General features: G+C 40.2%; 1 protein-coding gene and 1 long non-coding RNA gene across 3 annotated transcripts in view; both read right to left on the bottom strand.

Moving 5' to 3' along the window:
• Positions 1 to 345: 345 nt before the first annotated feature.
• Positions 346 to 2,791, bottom strand: LOC113627599 (uncharacterized). The gene is made up of 2 exons (XR_003435619.1): positions 1,629 to 2,791; positions 346 to 1,082 (listed from the first exon to the last, which is right to left on the bottom strand). It is a non-coding gene; the product is annotated as an uncharacterized LOC113627599 (long non-coding RNA).
• Positions 2,792 to 8,388: 5,597 nt separating this feature from the next.
• GOLGA5 (golgin A5) overlaps positions 8,389 to 25,924 on the bottom strand; it is a 35,966-nt gene continuing 18,430 nt past the window's right edge. Inside the window, exons 7-13 of one of the 2 annotated variants that reach the window (XM_027120400.1) lie at positions 24,496 to 24,666; positions 21,940 to 22,068; positions 19,249 to 19,347; positions 14,401 to 14,626; positions 12,068 to 12,173; positions 10,311 to 10,374; positions 8,389 to 8,975 (exon numbers count right to left, since the gene is read on the bottom strand). In XM_027120400.1, the coding sequence (XP_026976201.1) occupies positions 8,895 to 8,975; positions 10,311 to 10,374; positions 12,068 to 12,173; positions 14,401 to 14,626; positions 19,249 to 19,347; positions 21,940 to 22,068; positions 24,496 to 24,666 (876 nt within the window). In that variant the 3' untranslated portion in view covers positions 8,389 to 8,894. The remainder of the gene's footprint in view (positions 8,976 to 10,310; positions 10,375 to 12,067; positions 12,174 to 14,400; positions 14,627 to 19,248; positions 19,348 to 21,939; positions 22,069 to 24,495; positions 24,667 to 25,924) is intronic. The other variant, XM_027120402.1, reaches the window with a different exon arrangement.

The following is a 25,924-nucleotide window of genomic DNA, read 5'->3' as shown; positions in this document are numbered from 1 at the left end:
CGGGAAAAGACTGCAAGGAAACAGGCCCAGATGTGAAGACTTACTAGAGGGATGGGTCTATGGATGAATGATACTTTCTTCTTTACACTTTTCTGTATTTTTCACAACAGGAATATTACTCTAATAATCAGATTTTTTTAAAAAAAGTGATCTGAGGGGCTTCCCTGGTGGCGCAGTGGTTGAGAGTCCGCCTGCTGATGCAGGGGACACAGGTTCGTGCCCCGGTCCGGGAAGATACCACATGCCATGGAGCAGCTGGGCCCGTGAGCCATGGCCGCTGAGCCTGCACATCCGGAGCCTGTGCTCCGCAACAGGAGAGGCCCGCGTACCGCAAAAAAAAAAAAAAAAAGTGATTTGAAATGTTTTTTAGGTCCAATATTATGGCTGAAAATAAAGCAAACCCTCTTGTTTACCTTCTGTAGAAAGGCAATTCCCTGCTTGGGTGGCTGATGGAGTGTCTGCTTCTAGAACTCAAAGAAAGAAATCAGATGGCAGCGGGGAACACACACCTGCTTCCTCTCACACTGATAAACTCTCATCAGAATGCATCCGGCTTTGCCACAGGACGAAGCATTATTTGAAAAAATATGGCAGGTTTTCTCCAGTGACTAAAAGCTACTGGAAAGTTCTCGCCAAGATGGTAAACAGAAGACCTGGTGCCAGACAGATCTGGTAAGCTGACACGTTCAGTAACCAAACAGTCCAAGCCCATGGCTACATGAAAACAAACTGAAGACATGTTTGATCTCATTTTTATAGCTAATTAGAGGACCCTGATGGGTCTCCGGACCTGTTTGCGGGTCTGTGAATTTAGAATTAAATATGAGGACCGAAGACCACACCTGTAGTCAAAACAGATAAACACAACACAAACTTTCAAAGCTAGGTTTACCCAGCTTGCTGCGGCCAAGGAGAAGGCGTCCTCGGGAGCATCCCAGCGGGGAGACGAGAGGGGCTGCTTCTAGGGTTTGTGTTTGTGTTGGACGATTGTGGGGGGCATTAAAGAACCAGGGGCCTGTTCTGGGTTGGATGCTGTCAAGAAGCAGGGGCAATGGGTGATCGAGTACTTCAGTGATTGTCACCTAGAAGGAGAGTTAAAATGGGGCTTGAGTTGTTATTGGTGAAACAGCAGCAATTGCTCAGAAAGGAGGAATGCTTGTCAGAGGGGGGGGGGGTTAGTAATTTGGGGGCTCACAAGAGTGGCCTTTTCAATGTCTTGTTCTGAGTATTGTTCATGTCCAGCTGGGAACATGGCTGACTATTTGTCAGTAGGGCCGTTTTCTACTTTCTCACTCCCATCCAGCTTTAAAATAAACATAGCACCCGATGAAAAACTAACACTCAGATACACTTTCAACTTAGAAAATGCTCTTTTTACCTGGGGAAATCCTTTGTCACCCATCACTGTTCCTCATTAGTTCTGGTTTAGAAAGTTGTTTGTTTATTCCAGAATGATGGCGTGATGGAAAGTTAAGAGGCAATTCAATTCAGCGTCAGTATTATGTTTAGGGAACTACTGTGTGATTGGGGTTCATAACCAGGGAAGGACACCGTATCAGAGTCTATTGCTGCTGTAACAAATTACCACAAACTAAGTGCCTAAAAACAACACAGGTTTATTCTCTTACAGTCGTGGAGGTCAGAAGTCTGAAGTGGGTCTCACTGGGTTCAAATCAAAGTCCTGGCAGGGCTGTAATCCTTTGCGGAGGCTCTAGGGGAGAATCTGCTTCCTGGCCTTTTCCAGCTTCTAGAGGCTGCCTGCATTCCTTGGCTCATGGCCCCTCCTCCATCTTCAAAGCCAGCTATTCAATCATTCTGACTTCTGCTGTCATGACATCTCTGACTCTGCTGCTTTCTTCTTCCATCTTTTAAGGACCCTTATGATTACATCGGGCACAGCTGGTTAATTTAGGATAATCTTTTGTTACAATCCTTAATCACATCTGCAATGTTTTGACATAACATATTTATATGTTTCAGGGATTAGGACATGGACACATTTTGGGGGTGGACATTATTCTGCCTACTAGAGACACCTAGCCTGGTATTTTTTTGGTGGGGAGGGGCAGGGAGGAATTCTGACTTAATAGAGAAAGAAGCATCTAAGCTGACAGCAGGAGGGGCCAGGAACCAAGAAGGGAAGTGTCTTTAAGCAGAGGGGAGGTCTGGAGGTGGAGAGAAAGCAGGGGGCATTGGTGGGTCCATCAGTCATCTATCGCTGGGTCGTGATGCAGTAACAACCAAACTCCCAAATCTCAGGGGCTCACAAAAGCCAAGTTTTACTTTTTGCTCAAGCTACATGTCCATTGTTGACGTGCGCCATGTTTTGGCTCTGCTCTACGTCCTCTTCATTCCAGGAGCAGCCCCTGTCTAGAACATGTTGGGCTCACGGTGGAGGAACAAGTTAGGGGGCAAAACCATAAGATGATGCTTAAAACTTCTGCTTGGGAATGGCTCATGCCCCTTCCACTCACATTTCATCAGCCAAAGCAAGTCAGGTCATATGGCCAAGGCTGACATCAGCGGGACAGGAAGTAAAATCTTCCCATAAGAACAGGCAGTGAAGAGTTGGAACAGCAATAGACTAGCACAGTACAAGAGGCTGGAGTGTAGTAGATGTGGGGGTGGCTTGAAGCTCATGAGTGAGGGCAGATCATGCATGACTTTAAAAACCAGTTTCCTTAGAATGTAGGCTCCACAGAGATAAACCCACGCACCTATGGTCAACTAATCTATGACAAAGGAGGCAAGGATATACAATGGAGAAAAGACAGTCTCTTCAATAAGTGGTGCTGAGAAAACCGGACAGCTACACATAAAAGAATGAAATTAGAACACTCCCTAACACCATACACAAAAATAAACTCAAAATGGATTAAAGCCCTAAATGTAAGACTGGACACTATAAAACTCTTAGAGGAGGGGCTTCCCTGGTGGCGCAGTGGTTCAGAATCCGCCTGCCAATGCAGGGGACATGGGTTCGAGCCCTGGCCCGGGAAGATCCCACATGCCGCCTAGCAACTAAGCCCGTGCACCACAACTACTGAGCCTGCGCTCTAGAGCTCACGTGCCACAACTACTGAAGCCCGCGCACTTAGAGCCTGTGCTCCGCAACAAGAGAAGCCGCTGCAATGAGAAGCCAGTGCACTGCAACGGAGTAGCCCAAGCTCGCTGCAACCAGAGGAAGCCCACACACAACAACAAAGACCCAACGCAGCCAAAAATAAAAATAAAAAATAAATTTATAAAAGAAAAAAAACCAACTCTTAGAGGAAGACATAGGAAGAACACTGTTTGACATAAATCACAGCAAGATCTTTTTTGACTCACCTCCTAGAGTAATGGAAATAAAAACAAAAATAAACAAATGGGACCTAATGAAACTTAAAAGCTTTTGCACAGCAAAGGAAACTATAAACAAGACGAAAAGACAACCCTCAGAATGGGAGAAAATATTTGCAAACGAGTCAACGGACAAAGGATTAATCTCCAAAATATATAAACAGCTCATGCAGCTCAATATTAAAAAAAAAAAAAACAACCCAATCAAAAAATGGGCAGAAGATCTAAATAGACATTTCTCCAAAGAAGACATACAGATGGCCAAGAAGCACATGAAAAGCTGCTCAACATCACTAATTATTAGAGAAATGCAAATCAAAACTACAGTGAAGTATCACCTTATGCCGGTCAGAATGGGCATCATCAGAAAATCTACAAACAACAAATGCTGGAGAGGGTGTGGAGAACAGGGAACCCTCTTGCACTTTTGGTGGGAATGTAAATTGATACGGCCACTATGGAAAACAGTATGGAGGTTCCTTGAAAAACTAAAAATAGAATTACCATATAACCCAGCAATCCCACTACTGAGCATATACCCAGAGAAAGCCATAATTCAAAAAGACACATGCACTCCAGTGTTCACTGCAGCACTATTTACAATAGCCAGGTCATACAAGCAACCTAAATACCCATTGACAAATGAATGGATAAAGATTATGTGGTACATGTATACAATGGAATATCAGTCAGCCATAAAAAGGAATGAAATTGGGTCATTTGTAGAGATGTGGATGGACCTAGAGACTGTCATACAGAGGGAAGTAAGTTAGAAAGAGAAAAACAAATATTGTATATTGACGCATATATGTGGAATCTAGAAAAATGGTACAGATGAACCGGTTTGCAAGGCAGAAATGGAGACATAGATGTAGATATGGACACCAAGCGGGGAAAGCGGCAGGGAGGGTGGTAGTGGTGCTGGTGGGATGAATTGGGAGATTGGGTTTGGCATGTATACACTAATATGTATAAAATGGATAACTAATAAGAACCTGCTGTATAAAAAAATAAAATTAAAAAAGAAAAAAAAGAATGTAGGCTCCATCAGGGCAGGATCTAGGTTGCTTGATCTTTCTAGCCCAGTATTTCTCAAACTTTTTTTTTTTCATTATTACTCCCTACCCCAATAAAATCTTAATGTCACAGATATACTGTTATGTACTGCATGTATATTTGGGCTTTATGAATATAAACAGTAAGATACTTTTCCCCATCTAAAAATCAATTTTCACCCCCTTGAAGGTGATATCAGCCCGCGTTGAGAATGCATGTTCTAGCCCCAGTTACATTTGTTTTAATTAATTCTTGAGTTCAGTTGACTTAAGCCACGTTTGTGAGTGAAAGCAAATTGTTAATAGTTGATAAGTTTACATGCATAAACCTTATTATATACTTTGTGTAAACTCAGTTTAACTAGCACCACAAGAAGCTAATCGGCTACAGAGGAGAGGTCCAGTGGAGTAGAGAGGAAACTTAATTTGACATTAGAAAAGAACCTGATTGTACCTACATGTTGCTTTGCAGAACTTTCAAAAAGTAAATCTAAATATCGTATTGCTTTCAGAGGCTTCTCCACTGTAAGGCAGCCTTGCCTGTCTTTTGGGAGTCATTAAGCAAGACTGAACTCTCCCTGATGATTAAAGGTCTTCACTATGAACATCTAGGACCAGCGAAATCCTCAGGTCACCTTTTGCTTTTATATTTTAAATTATTATGGCTTTTCCCTCTTTGGGAAAACCCTGACAAGCTGCCCAATCAAAGTCCTCGCTACTAGCAATGTGCCTGGCCAGTTACAGTTCTTTGCTCTGGCTTTGGAAACCAGAGGTGCTGTGTAGACGGGACAGATGCTGAGTGAAGGTCCGAGGAGCTCTCGAGGAGTCATGCATGAATTTAGTGTTTTGCCTGATTCAGTCAATGAAGTTCAGTGAACAACAACTGAAGGCCGGTTATGTGTCAGGCAGTGTTCTAGACGTTAAGGATATAATAGTGGATTAAAAAGGTAGTATCTTTGTCCTCACGGGATCAGAAATGTCATTTTGAGTTTACGAGCTCTGATAGCACAAGAGCGGTGGTGCCGGACAGTGAGCCGTGCTTAGGCTGGTTGACCAAAGGATGAGAGATATTGCCTTCAGATATGAAGGGCTCTGCTCTTGGATTTCATTTTTCTCTTTGTCCTTGACTTGAACAAAGATGAGGCATTAACTATGAATGCGGAGACCAAGAAGTTATGGGGGAAAGTATCAATTCACTGACCTGGTATTCTTTGCAACTACATAGGAAAATCACCTCCTCGGGTTCAGCCTGTTCTCACCTCAGCAAATTTAGCACCTTTCAGGGTCTTTGCATTTTAACCCACTGCCACTCCACTTGGCATGGCCTGTCACCTTATTCAGGCTCTGCACCAGTGTCACCTCTGCAGGGAGGACTTCCCTCTCCCCTCCCCCACGTCTCTCTACACTTTGCCTCGTTTTATTTTTATTCCCAGCCTGTAACTCTTAGTGACACATTATGCGTATGTTTGTAGTCTGCCTTCCCCATTCAAAGGTAAGCTCCACGAGGGCAGGGACTTTTGTTCGCCACTCTATTCCCAGTTCCTAGAAGGGGCCAGCACAAGGGTATGTAATTTGAACTATCTTATAGTCCTGTGATGGCTTAAGATGATATTACCACCACTTTTTTTCTTCGAGACATTTGTAAATGAGGTTTCTGTGTGTAACACACTTGATGACTCAACTGTTCATACAAAAAAAAAGTTTTCTTTACTTGGAGGTGTTTGTGTTGGAATCTGTGTCTGAAGAGCAGACCACATGTTAGAACTGTAGAAGTTCAGAAACATTCAATCCACAGCCTTCTCACTCAGGAAAGAGTTCCTAAGAATACTAGCCTCAACATGTTCAGAATAACCACAAGACATTTTTCTGTCATTTCTTTCTTCTGACCAATCACAGCCTGAAGGGCTTTAGGCTATTAGTCCCTTTGGCTTTGCCAGTTTTGTCCTTCTACTTCCATCTAGACCAAGATGCCCATACTGGCCTTTTCCAATACAGCTGACCTCCTAAAGTAGGGAGCTGGAGCCCAGCGAGGCATATTTGAGTAGGTTGGTTTTTTTCCCCTCCAGGGTGAGTTGTATATAAGTCTTCCTAAATGAAGGCTAGAATGTCCAGCCCCAGACATTATTCCCTTAACGACAAAACTAACCAGGGTAGACACAGTTCCACGTTTTAACAACTCATGCTTTTCCTTTGAAGTTTCTGTTCTGCAGCAATAGAAATGGTAGGTTTTAGAAAGCACAAAGTCTAGAGAAAGGGAAATCTTAAGATAATAAAATAATCTTATTTTCCAACTGACAGCTATAAATACAAAGCAGTACATTGAGAAGAAAAAAATTCAGCTTTCACACAATCCTTTTAAGTAAGTCAAGAAGGTTTCATGTTATCTGAGGATAAGTGAATGGGAGACTTTTAAAAATCCCCTAGTGTGTTAGTGGTCAAGAATACAGAAACTGAAAGTCAATTAAAGATTTAAGTAACTTCAGAAAAATAGTCTCAGAAACACTTTGTCAAACTATTTCCAAAGCCAAGAATGCATAAAAACTGAACAAAAGATTTAGAGCCATCCCAACAAAAACCAGGAGGACATGCAGAGACGGGAAGTCTGGCAACACACGATGATGAAGCAGGTGCCATTTTCCATTTTAAGTATGTAGCCTGGTTTTAATCATTTTCCAGAAATGGTTCCAAATTAGAAGAGAAAAAAAAAAACCTTTAAAAGATATTAATAAGTCTAAACTCTTCACTCTGTTTGAGATAAGACGTGACTTCACAGCTCAGACTCTAATAGGCTATCACACCTGAAGAAGAACTATGACATCTAGGGACATCCCTGGTGGCGCAGTGGTTAAGAATCCGCCTGCCAATGCAGGGGACACGGGTTTGAGCCCTGGTCCGGGAAGATCCCACATGCCGCGGAGCAACTAAGCCCGTGCGCCGCAATTACTGAGCCTGCGCTCTAGAGCCCGTAAGCCACAACTACTGAAGCCCGTGCACCACAACTACTGAAGCCCACACTCCTAGAGCCCGTGCTCCACAACAAGAGAAGCCACCACAATGAGAAGCTCCCGCACCACAACGACGAGTAGCCCCCGCTGCTGCAACTAGAGAAAGACTGTGTGCAGCAACAGACCCAACGCAGCCAAAAATAATTAAAAAAAAAAAAACTATAACATGTAGATTTAATAACATGTCTCTACCCTACCCTCCAAAATCTCATATCCACTTTTAGATGGTATAGAACTCTCTACCCTTTTCATTCATGTTAAATTGGAAAAAAGCCCAAACACACCTAAGATGACCTTTAAAACTTCATTCTCTGATGAAAAATAAGAAACATATACATCTAGCATACCAAAAGTTTGAAGAATTTATAGGACAATTAAAGTCACAGTATAAATATCATTAAGAACAGAAGCTGGTCAGGTTTCCTGTTAGGCACCAGCAGGCTACTGCAAAGGCATTCCTGACAGGAAGGACTATACCCTTTGCCCAGCCCAGGTTCTACATATGCCAATTATATATGAAGAGAGACTGCCAGTGCCCGGCATGGACAAAATGAGAATTCAGACATGTAGATGACAAGGAAAGCCAAAACAGACATTATACTGGACTTAAGGCAGAGAAAATGTCCCTTTTCAAAGAATAACTCTATATAGTCTCTGCCTTGGAGTATTTTAAAAACACAAAGGGTGTCAAACCAAGTTTGATTCCTAAATGCTACCAGAGGGGCTATGGATGTCCTGAGCCCACCCAAGGTATAGGCTAGAGAAAAGGAAAAGAGGTGAAGGAAGACAATGGATGAACGAATAAGAATTAAAGGAAGACAGCATGTGGGGTGGGAGGGGGAGGAAAAGAAGCGCACACACCACTAATGCAATTACAAGTGGCATCAGCTCTGATTTCTGGCTCTGCTCGTGAACGCCGATCTGGAAAGGTCTTGTTTAAATGGGAGTGAAAAATTATTATTTTTAAAAGAAAAATGCACAGTAAATTTTACTTACGTATTTATAGAAAGATTTATACCAATCAAGCATTTAACAATGGAAAAAGTAAATCTACATTTGCAAAGTTAAATATATGAAAATACAAAGCAGACTGAATTATCAAAAAGAAAACATTTTATTTATATCACTAAATACAATTAGTTTCCCTGATTATAACCCATAATGAGTGTCACCTAAAATACAGGATGGTCTGTACAGAGGCAGACACCCCCAGCATCTCCGTGTGTATGCATATATACACTGAGCCCCTGACCTCAGAAAAAGCAAGAGCTGAGCTCGTTAGATTATTTTTGTTTTTAGAAACTCTTACCATTTGAAGGAAATCAGAAGAAGATTTTGGTAGCAGAGTACTTGTATAATAACTTAAAAAGTTAAAAGCCTGTAGTGATAAAATAATCTTGTGTACCCTTCTCAGGAATTTCAGGCAAGTGACCCTTCTGCAGACCCCAAAACTGGAGAGAGATGACCAATCACCAAAACAACCTGGCTCAGTTCATTTGCCATGTGGTTGGTCATGGTGCATTTCTGGTGTGTAAGTCAACAGAACAATCATGACCCAGAGGTGAAGCAAAGCCTGAAGAAAGAAAAAACAATTTATGGATTAGCCAATAAATCAATCCTCCCTAAAGGCCCACTGTGCAGTGCACTGAGGGCAGGAGCTATGTCTCGTTTGTCTCTGTATTCCTGTGGCTAGTATGTCTGCAACAGTGCAGGCGCGCAGTACGTGTTTACTGGATAAACAAGGAAGAAACAACTGTACAGTCAAATGAACTAAAAAGTGCAATGGAAGGTAATAAAGAGCTACAATACCTACAGCATTCTCAGTTGAGAGGGGCAAAGTCTTGAACACATTCACAACATGCACACGTACACATAACTAACCCATCAGGGGATTACAGTGCAGAGTAGATGGCCTGATTAAAACTGCTAGGTGTACATGAAGTTGGCTGGAAAGGCTTTTTAGAACAGAGTTGTGGTTGGTGTTTTGAAAGAGGGTTTAGCCATGATTTGGTGAAGAGGAGATGGGAAGACGTTCTCGACAGGAATAATGTGTCAGGTTTCAGAGGTCGATTTAGGGTCCAGAACAGGACCTGCAGTGATACATTTCCACTAACTCCCTCATGGTGGTGCTGACATGATGAGGTTCCATCACGAAGTGCCTTGCACACAAGAAGTGCAACATCTCATCTCATGCTGGCAGAGGGTGCCTGTGTTCCTCATCATCTCCCCACCCAGATGTGGGCATGTTCTGAATCCTTTCTGACGCCATTCAATTTTTTTCTTTCACTCTCCCCATTCCCCTCATCTTAAAACCTTTTTGTTTAAAGGAGTAACTCTTCCCTCTAGTGGCTCACAAGGAAATTTCTAAGTATGCTTTTATTTCTTCTCAAGAAAACTGCCCGTCTTAATTCAGTTCAACTACTTTTAGACATCCCCACTCAGAACAGTCAGTGGGCTTTTTAGGCTCACAGAAGATATGACACGGCATCCCAAACTATGGTAACCATTTTATTAGAGCTAAGAAATCTAAGAAAGAAAATACATCACCTTTGAGATCCCTTTAGGAAATAAAGCAAAACACATGGAAATAATTAAACTTTACTTCAAGATAAAAATGAAATCAATTGTTTTGTATTGTATCACTGGAGGGGCTTAGAAATAAAGGTAATCATTAAACTGCACTACGGTTAGTTTTACTGTCGGAAAAGCCTTCAAGCAATTTATTTTTTAGACATAATGAATTATCAACATTACTTGTACACTTTAAGAAAAAAAACCTTAATTACCAAAAATGAGTTCTATTCTCTTTCAAAATTGATTGCTAAAAGTTTAGTCAAAAAGATCAGCAGCTGAAAAAAACTAGTTAAAAATCAAATGCAGCACTGTTTTTGCAAACAAGTTTACTTACCATATATATAATTACAAAAACTCGTGCTATGGGGTATCTTCGGAGAAAAATTCCCAGACGGATGCTGTGCAAGTGATAGGGGTGGAGAGAGAGGAGAGAGTTACACTCAAAACATGTTCCTGTGGTAATATCTCTTCATGTTTTTTAAGACTTTACTCATTTAAACTATTTATGTGGCTACCACAAAAGACAGATTATTTCTGTTTTATAGTAGATTGTTAAATGATTACTTGAAATAACCATATAAAATATCACAGCAGTGAACAAATACTTTTATCATTATTTGGGGATTGACTGTTAAGCTTTTAGCACAAGCTATTCCTCTTAATTCTTCAGCTACAACTGTAGAAGGCACACTTGGTCCCTCTAGCAATCATTTTTCTTTTAGGAACCAAAGGCAAGTGTGAACACATGCATAGGAAAAAAGAGTCTAGTTGGAATGAACCTGTAAATAGCTAATCTGGGAGCTTTAGCATGGACACATACTTCTAAAAGGCTCCCAACTACAGAAACTCAAGTAAACACTTTAAGAGTGGGAAGCATTACGACGTCCAGGCCTATTACTATGCCTTTCTGCAACATTTTTTCCCTAAGACGGATACATGCACAGATACACCTTTCTTCTACGCCCTTCTGCTTCTTTCACTACCCTTGCATATATGCCTTCACTGCCTTACATATATGTTCTCTAAAAACTAATATGTATGTTGAATATATTAATAGTTGAAATAGATATGCTCAATAGTGTGGAGACAGTGACTATGGCATCCAAGGCTCATGGCTTCAGGAATCCAAATTAGTAAATCATCCTCATTTTTAACACCACAGCTCTATTCTGACACAAAAAGGTAAGAAGAGACTGTTCTATTAGGCAACGATTCATTTCAACTATGTTTAATTATAAAAACTAAAAGGCAAGAGAGTTTAGTAGGTTATTTAGATATGAACTTTATCAAGGCTATACACATATACCAGGAGAACATTTTCTTTATAAGGTGGATGACTACTAGTATAAAAAGTTTTATTTATAAATATATGTAACATATAAATTTTTATTTATATAGTATATATAAAATATATATGAAAATAAGTACTATTCATTTATATATAGTGGCATCTTTTATTCTAATCATATGATGAAGTAAGGAGATAAAACATTCAAATGGATGCATTTACATGATACAGGCTTTCTCAATGAAATTTAATGAGTTTTCAAACAGAGTTTATTACAGAAAGAAGAGAAATGATCAGAGTTAAACACCTTCAACAAAACACAGGCACTGGCAGACCTCTTAAAGCAATTTCATGACACTGAAATACCAGCTTGGGGGACTTCCCTGGCGGTCCAGTGGTTAAGACTCCGGGCTCCCAAGGCAGGGGGCCCGGGTTTAATCCCTGGTCAGGGAACTAGATCCTGCATGCCACAACTAAAAAAGATCCCACGTGCCGCAACTAAACATCCCGTATGCTGCAACGAAGATCCCGTGTACCGCAACTAAGACCTGGTGCAGCCAAATAAATACGTATTTAAAAAAAAAATCAGCTTGGGAATTCCCTGGTGGCCCAGTGGTGAGGACTCCGCGCTTCTACTGCAGGGGGCCCGGTTCAATCCCTGGTGATGAAACTAGTCCCGCAAGCCGCATGGCGCAGTCAATCAATCAATATCAGCTCTGCTGGACAGGACTCACCATGACTGAAATCACTGGAGAATGTTACAAAAATAGGGTCCGTCACTCACTGGTGCCGGCACTGCTTACCTAAACTGGTCAATTGAACTAGCGGCTTTGCGGACTTTTCCATACATTCCTGCCAGATTAGTTTCTGTGTCAGTAAAAAGAACAGGAACGTTTCGCATACGTGTGCCTGTTTAAACAAGAAAATAAGTAATTAACGTACAGACACCAGAGTCAACTTTCTAACAAAATTATAGTTGAATATACCTTATGTTACATATGGAAGAAATTCTCAAGGTCAACTTTTAAGCAATAACCAAAGGTGAAAACATTAAAAAAAAGACAGTTTAAATATGTAAACTTCCATACCCGCAAAAATCAAAATTCAAAAACTAAGAAAATTATTTTCCTATGAAATTAGCAAAAATCAGAGTTTACCGAGTATTGGTGAGAGGCAGCATTAATGGGCACTTTCTTCCTGGGCCCGCAGGAGTGAGGCCACACACCCTTTCTACAAAGCTGGTAACTCCCAAATTCGCATCTCCAGCCCAGCCCACCTCCAACTCCAGGCTCGTCCATCACCCTTTCATTTCCATCTGGATGTCTAGTAGACATCTCAACTTAGCACACCGCACGCTGTTATCCTGATTGCCTGCCCTTGCTGCCAACCTTCTCTTCCTGCAGTTTTCCCCATCTCAATACACAACTCCACTTTTCCAAAAACCTTTAACTCCTTTCTCTCAAACTCCACATCTGATCTGCCCGCAAATTCCATCTGCTTTCCTTTAAAATAAATCCTGAACCCACCCCCTCCATCCCCACTCTGGTCTGAGTCACCAGCATGTCTTACATGGGTTAATACCATGCCCCTCCCTGGTCTCCCTGCCTCAGTGCTTAGCTCTCTGCAGTCTACTCTTGACACAGCAGCCAGAGACATCTTGTTAAAATATACAGGTCAGCTCAGTTACCCCTCTCAAGACCCTTCTATGGCTTCCGACTTCATTCAGAGTAAAAGTCCTTATACAGACCTAAACAGCCTCCTCCAAGTTCTGGCCCCTCATTCAGTCTACTCCAGCTGCACTGGTCTCCTGCAATATGCCAGCTATACTCCTGCCTCAGGGCCTTTGCACTTCTCTCTGCTTGGAACACTTTTTCTGTAGATCTCGTCATAGTCTACTACCTGACTTCCTTTGGGACTTTAATATAATGCCACCTTTTCAACAAGGTCTTCCTTGACTTCCCTGTTTAAATTATTATCGCCTCCTCACATGTGGCACCCTGCACATCTTTCTCTGCTCCATTTCCCCCTGTAGCACATATCTCCAGCTCATACTACTTGTTTACTGCCTGTCTCCTCCCCTGTATTCCCCCACGACACCAGAATGTGAGATCTATGGGGCAGAGTCTGGCCTCTTTTTGGCCACTGTATCTCTGCAACAGCACCTGATACTGAGTGGGCACTTAATAATTGTTTGCTGATTTCGGGAACAAGAATCAAAAGCCTTTAAATGTGTGTACTTATTGACCCAACAATTCCATTTCTGATCATTTATCAATCTCCAACAATAAGGAACTGATTAAACAAACTGCAGTATTTTCATGTGATAAATTTCTATAAAGCAATATATACATATTGTATTAAATATATTATTAAAATATATTAATATGACAAAAATGAAAAATCAATAAAACAAGTACTGCAAACATATATAGGAAAAAAGTCTGGACAAAGATGTTCCAAAATGTTACCTGAGGGCAATAGATTATCAAGTGATTTTAATTTCCTTTTTTTTGCATTTCTTTTTATACTGAGACTGTGTTATTAAAAAAATATATAAAATAACATGTTATTTGAAAAAAAGTTCTAAAAATTTAAAGCCAAAGAACTAAGATTTGTTGAATGACTACTTTGTAGTCAAAGTAGTTATGAAGTTCTAAAACTAAAAACCTGATCTGTTGAAACTTATGCTAAAATCTTCAATATTCTTCTTGATCATGTATTTTGAGAATCTATACATTTCTCCATTAAAATTATAGAGCACGGATATCCTCATGTGACTATGTATTAACTTTAATATTAATAATTATGGTTATTAAAGCAAGTCTTACTTTAAGATTCCTGAAAGCCCCTCTCAACTGAATTATTTGTCCTCACCACCCTGTTAAGTGTCCTGGGCCTTCTTCTCCAGGTTCGAAACCAGTGTGGGATAGTAATCATCCCACTGTCCAGTTCATTAACGATCATATCAAACAGTGCATAGCCCAGGCCTCGAGAAAAATGGCTGCTTTGTTAGATAAAGCTTCTTTTTAAACAAAAATGGTCTTTCTGTAACTTTTCAAATCATGTTTGAATTAGCAACATTAAAAATTAAGGCAACGAAATATTCTTTTGAGATTCCCTATTTTTTTTTTTTTACCTTCACCACCGTCAACTCCAGACATGTTAATAGAAGACCCATTACTACTGCTTCCAGCGGCGGAGTTCATTTGCTGCTCAAGGCGCTCCAGCTGGAAGACCAGAGAGTTCTTCTCTGTGCTGAGACTCTCCAGCATAGTCTGCTTCTGTATGAGAGTCTCTGTCAGCTGATGGAGTCGGTTTTCTAACTCAGACTGACTGCTATTGCTTAAAGTTTTATTCGTAAGCTGAAAGGCAAAGTATTCATAAGATTACTACATAAAATGAAAGGCATACAACACAGAAACCACGTTACTGCATTCCCACAGGTAAACCGTGGCATTAAATGATTTCTCAAAACTCTACGATTCTTTCACCATCTACAGAAGCGATTTTCAAACTGTATTAGTGGACCATGAAATCAATTTGGTGGGTCACAGTTGCCATTTAAAAAAACAGAACAGAATAGTACATAGAGGGCACAGCATATAGTGTGTGAGAGTATTCTTTTGTGAAACTTGTTTTGGTTTTATACGTGTAAGTGTGTGTGAGTATAGAGACATGACTTAAATTGTATTTCTTGCTATGTCATCACAGTCAAAAACATTTGAAAGCACTGGTACACGGGACACAGTTCAAGCTTCTCAACCTGGATTCAAAACCTCCATAAGTCAACAGTTGTGGTGCACTGCAAAAACCACAATCTCTGCGCTGCAATTTCCTAGCTACCTGACCTTGGACAAGTTGCTACACTTCCCCCAATCTGTTTGCTCACCTGTGAGGATAACAGTGCCTTTTGCACATGGCACTTTGGGACATGAAAGGAGAATTTTCCTAGTAGGGTCTGGCTGACAGTTGCTCCTTAATAACTTCATTCCATCTTCTATTTGCCCTCACCTGTATCATCTTCCTCCGCTCCCATTTTGCCTCTGCTCTGCTGTTCAAATTTTCCCTTTTGGGCAAACCCAGTCCCCTTCTCTTCTCCCCAGTCCCCTTCTCTTCTCCAGGCTCTGCCTCCCTTCAAAGCCTCTTCCTTGAAGCCCTTTCCAACGACTCCAGCCCGAGCTGATCTCAGTCTTCTTTTAGACTCCTACTATCTTGGCATTTAGCTTCACTACTGTAACAATTTTGCCTCCTCAATGAAACTGCCAGTCAGCTCTGTGAGGGTAAGAATCACTGTCTGCATCAACACAGTCTGGAAAAGAGGCTGAGAGACTGATTTAAGTTGAAAACCCCAGCTCTACCACTTCTTAGCTACAACCTAGGGCAAACTACAAACTACATTGAGGTATAGCTGACTTTTAGTTTCAGGTATACAACTTAATGATTTGAAATTTGTATACACTGTGAAACGAGCGACACAATAAGTCTAGTTACCATCCATCAAGCTTCCTTCCTTCTAAACCGCTTACAGCACTCCCACAAATTAACTGCAGGGCTAGGTCTACAATAAGTAACTACGAAATGGAATTATATTGAGTATAAACTAAGATTTACTTACTATTAAAAAGGAATGCTCAATTTTAAGATTGTACTGTGATCCCCAATCTTACTCCACACTTCAATATTTTTTAGTTGAGGCAAAATTTACATTCAGTGAAATACCCAGATCTTAAGTATAAAATGAGTTTCAACAAACGTATTAACTGTGCAACCAACACCCAGATAAAAACACAGAATATTTCCATCACTCCCAGACAACACTGCTCTGCTCTCTATAACCAGAATTTAGTTTTGCCTTTTCTTGAATCTCCTATAAATGGAATCATATGGTATGATCACTTTTGTGTGTGGCTTTTTAAAAAGATTTATCCGGGGCTTCTCTGGTGGTGCAGTGGTTAAGAATCTGCCTGCCAACACAGGAGACATGGGTTCAAGCCCAGAAAGATCCCACATGCCGCAGAGCAACTAAGCCCGTGCACCACAACTACTGAGCCTGCGCTCTAGAGCCTGCGATTCACAACTACTGAGCCTGCGCACCACAACTACTGAAGCCCATGCGCCACAACTACTGAAGCCTGCGTGCCTAGAGCCCATGCTCCACAACAAGAGAAGCCACCGCAAAGAGAAGCCCGCGCACCACAACGAAGAGTAGCCCCCGCTCGCCACAGCTAGAGAAAAGCCCACATGCAGTAACAAAGACCCAATGCAGCCAAAAATAAAATAATTTTTTAAAAAAATAAAAAAGATTTATCCATGTTGTTGTATCAGTAGTTTCTTTTTATCGCTGAGTAGTATGCAATGTGTTTATCCATGTACTTGTTTTTTCTTTTTAATTAATTAATCTTTGGCTGCGTTGGGTCTTTGTTGCTGAGCACAGGCTTTCTCTAGCTGCGGCGAATGGGGGCTACTCTGTGTTGTGCGTGGGCTTCTCATTGTGGTGGCTTCTCTTATTGTGGAGCACAGGCTCTAGGCGCGCGGGCTTCAGTAGTCGTGGCATGCAGGCTCAGTAGTTGTGGCGCACGGGCTTAGCTGCTCCGTGGCATGTGGGATCCTCCCAGACCAGGGCTCGAACCCGTGTCCCCTGCATTGGCAGGCGGATTCTTAACCTGCGCCACCAGGGAAGCCCCCACGTACTTGTTGACATACACTTCAGTTGTTTCCAGTTTGGGCTATTTATGAACAAAGCCACTACAAATATTCCTGTACAAGTCTTTTTGTGGACATATGGCTTCACTTAGACTGAGTAAATATCTGAGGTTATAGGTTAGATGTATGTTGTTAATCTTATCAGAAACAGCCAGTTTTCCAAAGTGGCTGTACCACTGTACCCTTCCACCAGCAGAGTATGACAGTTTCAACTGCACCACATCCTCAACGCGTGGTATTGCCCATCTTTCCACTTTCTGCCAGTCTAGTGGGTGTGGAGTGCTGTATCTCCCTGAGGTTTTAATTTGCATCTCCCTGATGACTAATGATTTCGAGCACCTATTCGTGTGCTTATCTGGCTATTCATAATCTTCTTTTGTGAACTGTCTACCCAAGTCTTTTGTCCATTAAAAAAAAAGTAGTTGTGCATCTCTTTAGTTTCTGTAAGAGTCCTTATCCTGGTCACAAACCCTTTGCCAGCTGTGCTATGCATTGTAACTAGCTCCTCTCAGTCTGTTGCTGACCTCTCTTCATTTTTGTAATGGAGTCTCTTGACAAGCAAAAATTTTTAATTTTGATGAAGTCCAATTTTATCACTTTTTCCGTCTATGGTTAGTGCTTTTTGTGTCCTAAGAAATCTGTCTTCTCCCAAATTGCAAAAGATTTCCCTATACTTTCTTGTAGGAGCTTTGTAGCTTACACCTAGCTTCATTCCAAATCAATTTTTATTAATTTTACAAGTCTAATTAGGGGATAAAGATCAAGGTTCATTTTTTTCCACAAGTTTTTATCTAGTCCCATAAAATAGTTTTTAAAGAATGAAAAAATAGTCAAACTGCAATGTAATTTTTTTATTATTATTATTTGGTTGCATTGGGTCTTTGTAGCATGTGGGATCTTTCGTGGTGGCAAGCGGGCTCTCCATCGCTGTGCACAGGCTTCTCTCTAGTTTGTGGTGTGCAGGCTCTAGAGCACGCAGGCTCACCAGTTGCAGCACATGGGCCCAGTTGCCCTGCAGCATGTGGGATCCTAGTTCCCCGGCCAGGGATCGAACCCACGTCCCCTGCACTGGAAGGCAGACTCCTAACCACTGGACCACCAGGGAACTCCCATGCAATGTAATGTTTTAACAAAGATATTTTTCTCCGAGGAGGCCCAAAGGTAATAAGATAAGCAGAAATAGCATTTTTTATTGTTCATTCAGTATATATCTTAACTCACTAATTGAGTGGGGTTTTGTTTTGTTTTGTTTTTTTTGCAGTGTATTAAGGGGCTGATATCTTTTCAAATTGTACAACTTCCTTCTTACTTAGATGAAAAATCTTTCAGAGATAACCTCCTATGGTTAATTCTTGATTAACAGAAATACCACAATATCTTAGACATAGTATGTACTCAATAAATATTTTTAAAATATTGGAATGTTTACCTAAGCATTAAACTGAATGATGGTTTATGCTCCTTTCTTTTCTTTAATTTTCTGTTAGCAAGTCATCTTACCATTTATAATCATTTCACAAATGTAGGAAAGGGAAGGAGAAGGGAACACTCAAAATCAGTTAGCTGTCCCCAACTCTTATAAAAAATTAAGTTTTTAAACATTTTAAATTATGGACTACTAAGAAGTCTAAGAACTTAAAAAAATTAAAATTATTTGACTTTTCATGTTCAAACAAAGTCATCACCTAACTGAAAGATGAACTAGTCAATCTTTATGCAAATTATTTAAATGATCAATAAGTTCATTATTTATTAAGTCAATCATGTGAATATAAGAGAGGAAAGGACAGTGTATAATGACAGGGTAAGTGAATGCACGATTCTGTCAGTTAATGATAAAGACTGGCAAATCTGAGTGGTAGGCACATGTTATTTTCTATGTTTCACATTTTCAGTTATAAAAAGGTCTTAGTGACTCTAATGAAAGATCTATTAATAAGAAAATGTATCGTTGGATTTTTCTTAGGAAAACACAACTGTAAAACTGGCAATCAGCAAAACTACCACTGAAGTTAGATGGTATGAAATTCTGGAGTAACTCACATCTCCTTGGGTGACTGGTTACAAGATACCTGTATAAGAAGCAAGCCCTGGAATACAGCAAATGCAGACTCAAATGGCATTCGATGAAAATTCTATATCACATTGAAAATAACTTACCTCACTACTCCAACAACAGGATTCAGGTGAAAATACAGGAAAAGAAAGTCTTACTGTATCTCTAAAAAAAATGTACTTTTACAATGGTATCTTTGCTCAAGTAGTGAATGCTGCTTCATACCTGATTCCTGAGTTTTTGAATTTCATCTTCTCGATCTTTAATTCTGCTTTGCAATGTGTTCTTTGTTCGATACAGATCTTCTTCCATGTAGTGGAATTCCTACAAAGTGAGGCACAAATAAACAAAAGCTAAGTCAGTGCTCCCTATGTCATCTCCAGTACCTGAAACAATGCTTGACACAAGGTAGGCACTTGCTCAATATGTGCTGTGTGTATACTGAATGAGTAAATAAACAGACTTCAAGGGATCTGATGAAAAGTTAATACTTCAGCATGATGTATCAATTTGTATATGATGACTATCTAAGCACAAGTCTTTTTTTTTTTTTAATAAATTTATTTATCTATTTATTTTTTGGCTGCGTTGGGTCTTCATTGCTGCGTGCGGGCTTTTCTCTAGTGGTGGTGAGCGGGGGCTACTCTTTGTTGCAGTGTGTGGGCTTCTCAATGCAGTGGCTTTTCTTGTTGCAGAGCACGGGTTCTAGGTACGCGGGCTTCAGTAGTTGTGGCTCATGGGCTCTAGAGCTCAGGCTCAGTAGTTGTGGCGCACGGGCTTAGCTGCTCTGCGGCATGTGGGATCTTCCTGGACCAGGGCTTGAACCCGAGTCCCCTGCACTGGTAGGTGGATTCTTAACCACTGTGCCACCAGGGAAGTCCCAGAGCACAAGTCTTTATTGGTCATACGTTTTCATTTTTCTTGGGTAGAAAAATGTAGGAACAGAACTGCTGGATCATATGACAAGTGTATGCCTAGCATAAAGGAAGAAAACTTGCCAAACTGTTCTCTGAATGCTTTTCAAAATACCTGTACCATTTTGCATTCCTACAGGAATATGAGAGAGTTCCAGTTCTTCCACATCCTTTCCAACATTTGGTACTGTCAGTCTCTGTAAGTGTGGCTATTAGAGTGGGCATGTAGAGATATCTCACTGTGGTTTCAATTTGCATGCCCCTGATGATTTTGGGCAGCTTTTCACGGGCTTATTTTTATCAGGCAATATCCTGCACCTGTTTTGCTCCATCACTGATAAAACACAGAGAGAGGAAAAAAAGAAATACCTCCAAATTCACTAAGAACTGCACGAAACTAGTTTGTACGATGGACAGGATTGGTAAGAGTCAGGTGAGAATTAAAGAGTAAAGCAATGCCAGGAAAGAAAGAGTAAATCATTAAGTACCTTCAAAAGCATTACGTTTAACGGTGCAAAGTAAGGGGAGCTGTATGAAGAAGTAACGTGATATGGAATCAAACTGCTAGAGACTACTTTAGACATTTAGTTCAACCTGCTCACTTCACAGACTAAAAAAACTGAGATAAGTGAGAAAAGAGGAAATGAGGAAGGTAATTAGGTTAGGTAGGGGAATCATAATTTACAAGGTTTGCCCAGTTTCTTTTAAGCTCTAGGCTAGCATAAAATTTAAGGCTGAAATTTACTTAAATTACTTAAAGGACTATTTAATCCCAAGATTAAGTACTTCCAATTCAGAACATCTGATTACTAAATAAATAGCCTAGAGCTACATTCAGCTCCACTTTCCTCTACTTAATTCCCTCATTTTAGAAAAGGGCACTGCAAGTGGATGTGTAAAACCATCGGCCATAATAAAATGAAAGTTATCTCACTAAACATCAAGAACATCAAATTCTTGCCTTTTAATATATACTAGCTCCTTAAATAAATGAAAATGCAATTGCTGAAAGGAGAGCTAATCTTACAACCAAATTATCTAAGATAGCCTATGATGTACCCTACAGGTTGTTACTCGGTGAATTTTTCTCTTACTACTCAGGAAATCACTGTCATAATAAAAACAAACACTTCCCTGAAAATAGAACCAGTTTCAGAAATGACAAATCCTAATGAAAAAAATCTTCAAAGAATATAAGTATGCAAAGCTGGAAACGTTGTAAGTGATGCACTGAGAAATATACAAAGCTTTCCCTCTTGTAAAATGAAGAGAAGAGTGATTTTATTGTGAAGATGAAATAAGATTATGTATACTAAGTACCTATAACAATGTTGTTACTCAGTAAATTATAGATGTTATGAATATTAACTATATATTCTTATTGTGAAAATGTGACTGTAAACATGTTTAACTGTGTTAGTACTGAAACTATCATATAAGTACATTGAAGTAAAATAATTTGGCTTGGAGAGCAGACAACTGCCAATTGAATAATGAAATATAATTTTAAACATGATTTGTAAGTAAAGTCTGTTATAAGCATTTTTTCTCAAAACAGAAAAAGCAGTCTATTATGGCACTAATGTTGTATTTATATTTCTATTAAATAAAAGTTACTACTGTTTCTAGAAAGTAAAAATCTGATAAAATACAAAAATCAACTGATGTTTTCAAGTGTTCTAACATACATACTCTGACAAGGAGATACAATAAAATACAGACAGAGCAGCAGAAAGAATTCTGGGCTCTGGGACAGGAATCCTGGATTCTATTCTATTCTCTAATTAGCTGTGTGATATTAAGCAAGTCTCAAAATCATTTTGTGTCGCTATATTTCACCTGTTAAAACAAACAAACAACGAGGAGGGTGGGTTAGTAATAACGTAGGAGCGACCTCTGAGCTCATCCTCTAAGAATTTCAGTAAGCTGCTTTACTAGAAGTCTCCTCATATGACCGCTAGTGTACAGTCTTCCTAGGTAGTCATCAATCTAAAATCCTTACCTGCTTCTGTCGGTCCAATTCTGCCTCTAGTTCCTGTTTAGCTGCTTTTTGTCCAGCTATTTGGTCTTGCAGATCCTGTAATTGTTCTCTTGCTGATTCTGCTTCACTAACCTGCTGAGCCTCCATATCCTAAAAAGATGAACCGTACATGTGAAAGCAATAATGAACTGTTCAGTTCAGTATTTACTGAGTGATCATTATGTGCTGTGAACTGGGCTCAGCAGGCACTGGAGGGATAAAGATGAATGAGACACAGACGCAGACTAAACGGAGCACAAAAACTGGCACCTCCTTATATAACACGGCAAATGGTGAGAGAGATGAACAGGATGCTGCAGCAGAAACCATTTGGTTTAATGACCGTGAGCAGACAGCGGCTCACTGGGAGATGTATCTCTCTATTCAAAAGTAACAATTTCAAGAACAGAACTGTAACATCAAAAAGGACTTCACTGCCTTAGTCCCCTGAAATTGCAGGTTATAATTAGTTTTTGTACATGTGTGGGTATCAACATACAGTAACATACAGTAAAAATAACTTTTCTCTCATATCACCTGAGGTTAGTATGTTTCTTTTTTTAGCTCTATTACTATTATCTGTTTTCACATCTTCCCATATTTCTCACTCTAACTTCTTCACTTGGTGTCACTATTCTCACTTATTCAAACTCAAAAACCAGCTTCTAGATATCTGTGAAATCCACTAGTGGCAAAGAACATTGCTCTGGGTTCTGTATTTTCCCTCTATGGGTTAATAAGCACAGTCCATTCATACAGTACTACATGAAACAAAACTGGCATCTTAACTTTGCTTTTTATCTTTTGGTACATTGTGTTATATGCTCATCTCCACAAACTCTGGCACTTCGCATATTGTTTGAAAGAACTGACAGATTAATGATACTCCCAGACAACCACAGTAAAATACTCTAAATTCACACAACTTTGTGGACTTACTGGAAAACAGCAATAAGTTAAATTATTTTTCCCTACCATTTTCAGGGTGAGTAGAAAGCAGACTAATCTTTGTTATAAATTTGACTAAATCCGATGAATTCTCAAGAGATGGGCAGTAAGTGCAGTGGTTAAGGATACGTGTCCTGGAATCAGACAGACTGGGTTCTAATCCTGGCTCTGCTACTTTACGAGTCATGGCAAGTTACCTTCCTTCTCTGCACCTAAATTTCTTCAAACTGTAAAATGAGAATGCATCATCTCCCTCACGGGGTTCTGGTACGGAATAAATGAAAGGACATATGTCGAGGGCTTTGTGCAGCGCTTGGCACATGAAGTGCTCAGCAAATGAAAGCTGCTATAATTAACAATTCTTCCATTTTGCCAGACCTAATCCTACAGTCCTTATTATCAATTTCATAAACTTCTTGAGAAAGGATAGGAAAATGTGTCAATGTCATCAATGATGCTGGGGTAGGGATGAGATATTAAAGTAAAACAAATCATATTTTTCATAATCTCAGGCAAAAGACACGGAATAGGTAGGAAAAAGTTTAGCATTTATTCAATTTCAAATTCATGGGACTTAAGTCTTTGGAATTCAAAATTATTTAGAGAAAAAAGATCCTACACTTTGAAGGACAGTAAGAAAAAACCCCAGAAATAATAGCAGCTACGATTTACTGAGCCTATTATGTGTCAGGAACAATGCTAGGCCCTTTATACATAGTATCCCTTATTCTCAAGAGAACCTTGTTCTCATCTGCAACCTACAGATGAGACAACTAAGGCTCACTGAGATGTGGTACCTGGTGTAAGGTAACACATCTACTAAGTGCCAAAGCCAGGATATAGGATCTGCATCTAGATCTGACAGTCAAACTCATGCTCCAGACAAGCCAACCCATTCTCACAACTTCCACACTTGCCACTGTTGTTCACGTACATCTTACAAATCAATAATTTCCTAAGCTAATGCATGGATAAGTATTCCTGGCAGAAAGTTGTTTTCTTTTTTCTTTTTTAAGAACAGAAGGCTCATTACCCCACACTTTTATCTTTCCCATCCTCAGAGACCCCTCCTATGTCAAAGACCCCATGTTTAAGATAAATAAGTGGCCCAATTTTACCTTTCGATTAAATATATTAATTACGCAAACTATAAAAGATTATGCATGAAACTATAAAAGATCATCCCTAAGCCCATTCTCATATTAGACAACACCCTAGTTTTAGAAACAAGCCCAAATCTAGTTTGTTTTTAACCACTAGAATGTTAGGTCCATAAATATGAAAACTGTCTGGTTCTCTGTTATAGCTCTAAGCCTAGAAGATGCCTGGCACATGGCAAATACCTGGTAAGTATTTGCTGAATGAATGAATCTGATTACCTATCTTTCTTATTCCTATAACTTTAAGTCAATCAATGGAAAAGAAACCTATTGCTTTAGATTCACTTCTATATGGTAACTAATACTCCCAAAGTTTCACACATTATTTCACCTATACCCTTCCCCCAAAATACAGAATCCATCATGTCTCAAACTACTAATACCTGAGGGTAAATGGCTATCTGTGAAGCTGAACAGTAATGTATCTTACCTGTAATTCAGATCTCAGCTGATGTATCTGACCCATCAGTTTCTGTATTTCCTCCCTTTGCATCTCCTTCTCATGCCGAAGTTCTTCTAGTTCCATGCTATTTGCAGTACTGCTATCTAGGCCTTCAAAACCAGATCCTTCCTTTAAGCTGTTAATCAATTTTTCTTTAGACTATCATAAAACAAAGAATAGCAGAGATTAGCTTGTACACTGAATATCATCTACCACACACCAATTAAACTGTTATGGGAATATTCCAATTATATTCTCCACCAGAGAAAGTCCACAGAATGTTAAATCCATAGGGATAAAAATGCAACAGAGCTTTGCTGTACAGTGTTCTTGGACTGTAGTCCCCAGGACCATGTTATTGTTGAAAACTTGTTATTAACAAGATTCTTCTCATCCTTTCTTATACTTCCCCCCCCACAATCACATTCCACTCAACAAATATTTATGGAGAACCTACAATGGGTTTGGCACTATGCTAAGCGTCCTATGTAATAAAGACAATGTCACTCCAGATAGTACCCTCTGCCTTATAAACTAAAAGGGAAGTGACAAATATCCGATACAAGGCAAAGTTCTGAGCAGAAAAAAATACACTTCTGGGGAAGAGAAGGGTTTACTTGAAAGATAGCTCTTATACTGGTCCTGGAAAATGGCTAAGATTTTAAAAGGTGTAGAGAAAACAGAGGACAAAGCGTAAAATGAAAAAGCACAAGGGCCCAAGAGTATCCTGGGATGCATTCAGACAAAATGTCAGGACCAGTGTGTGAGGGCTTCGGATACCAGGCTAAAATGTGTGAATTGTACTGGGCAGTCCAGAGCCAGTTACCAGGAAGTGGATAAGGAAGTGATATGACCAGAGGTGCGTTTGAGGAGGGTAACTCTGGCAGAGGTTTAAAGCGGTAGCTCACAAACTATCGTCGGTGGGCCAGATCCGGCCTGTGGCCTTTTTTTGTATAGCTCACTCAGCTAAGAATGGTTCTTTACATTTTCAAAGGATTATAAAAAAGTAAAGACAAAGAATATGTGATGGAGATCACATACAGCCCTCAAAGTCTACAACAGGTACTATTTGGCCCCTTACAGAAAGTTTGCCGACACCTAGTATAAAAGATAAGTTGGAAGAAGAGATTTGACATGGGAAGACTAGTTTAAAAAGTGCTGTAATCCTAGGCCAGTAATAAAAAGAACCATTGGTTCCTTCACCATAAATATTTGAAAGTCACTCTCCTCCATCAAAAATAGTTTCTCCTGGGCTTCCCTGGTGGTGCAGTGGTTGCGAGTCTGCCTGCCGATGCAGGGGACGCGGGTTCGTGCCCCGGTCTGGGAGGATCCCGCGTGCCGCGGAGCGCCTGGGCCCATGAGCCATGGCTGCTGGGCTTGCGCGTCCGGAGCCTGTGCTCCGCGGCGGGAGAGGCCA

Source organism: Aethalodelphis obliquidens, unplaced genomic scaffold (genome assembly GCF_003676395.1).
Source record: "Aethalodelphis obliquidens isolate GAN/ISIS:26980383/991018 unplaced genomic scaffold, ASM367639v1 scaffold21, whole genome shotgun sequence".
Lineage (NCBI taxonomy): Eukaryota > Metazoa > Chordata > Mammalia > Artiodactyla > Delphinidae > Aethalodelphis > Aethalodelphis obliquidens.
The sequence above is the reverse complement of the archived record's forward strand: the minus strand, read 5'-3'. Positions and strand labels throughout refer to the sequence as shown.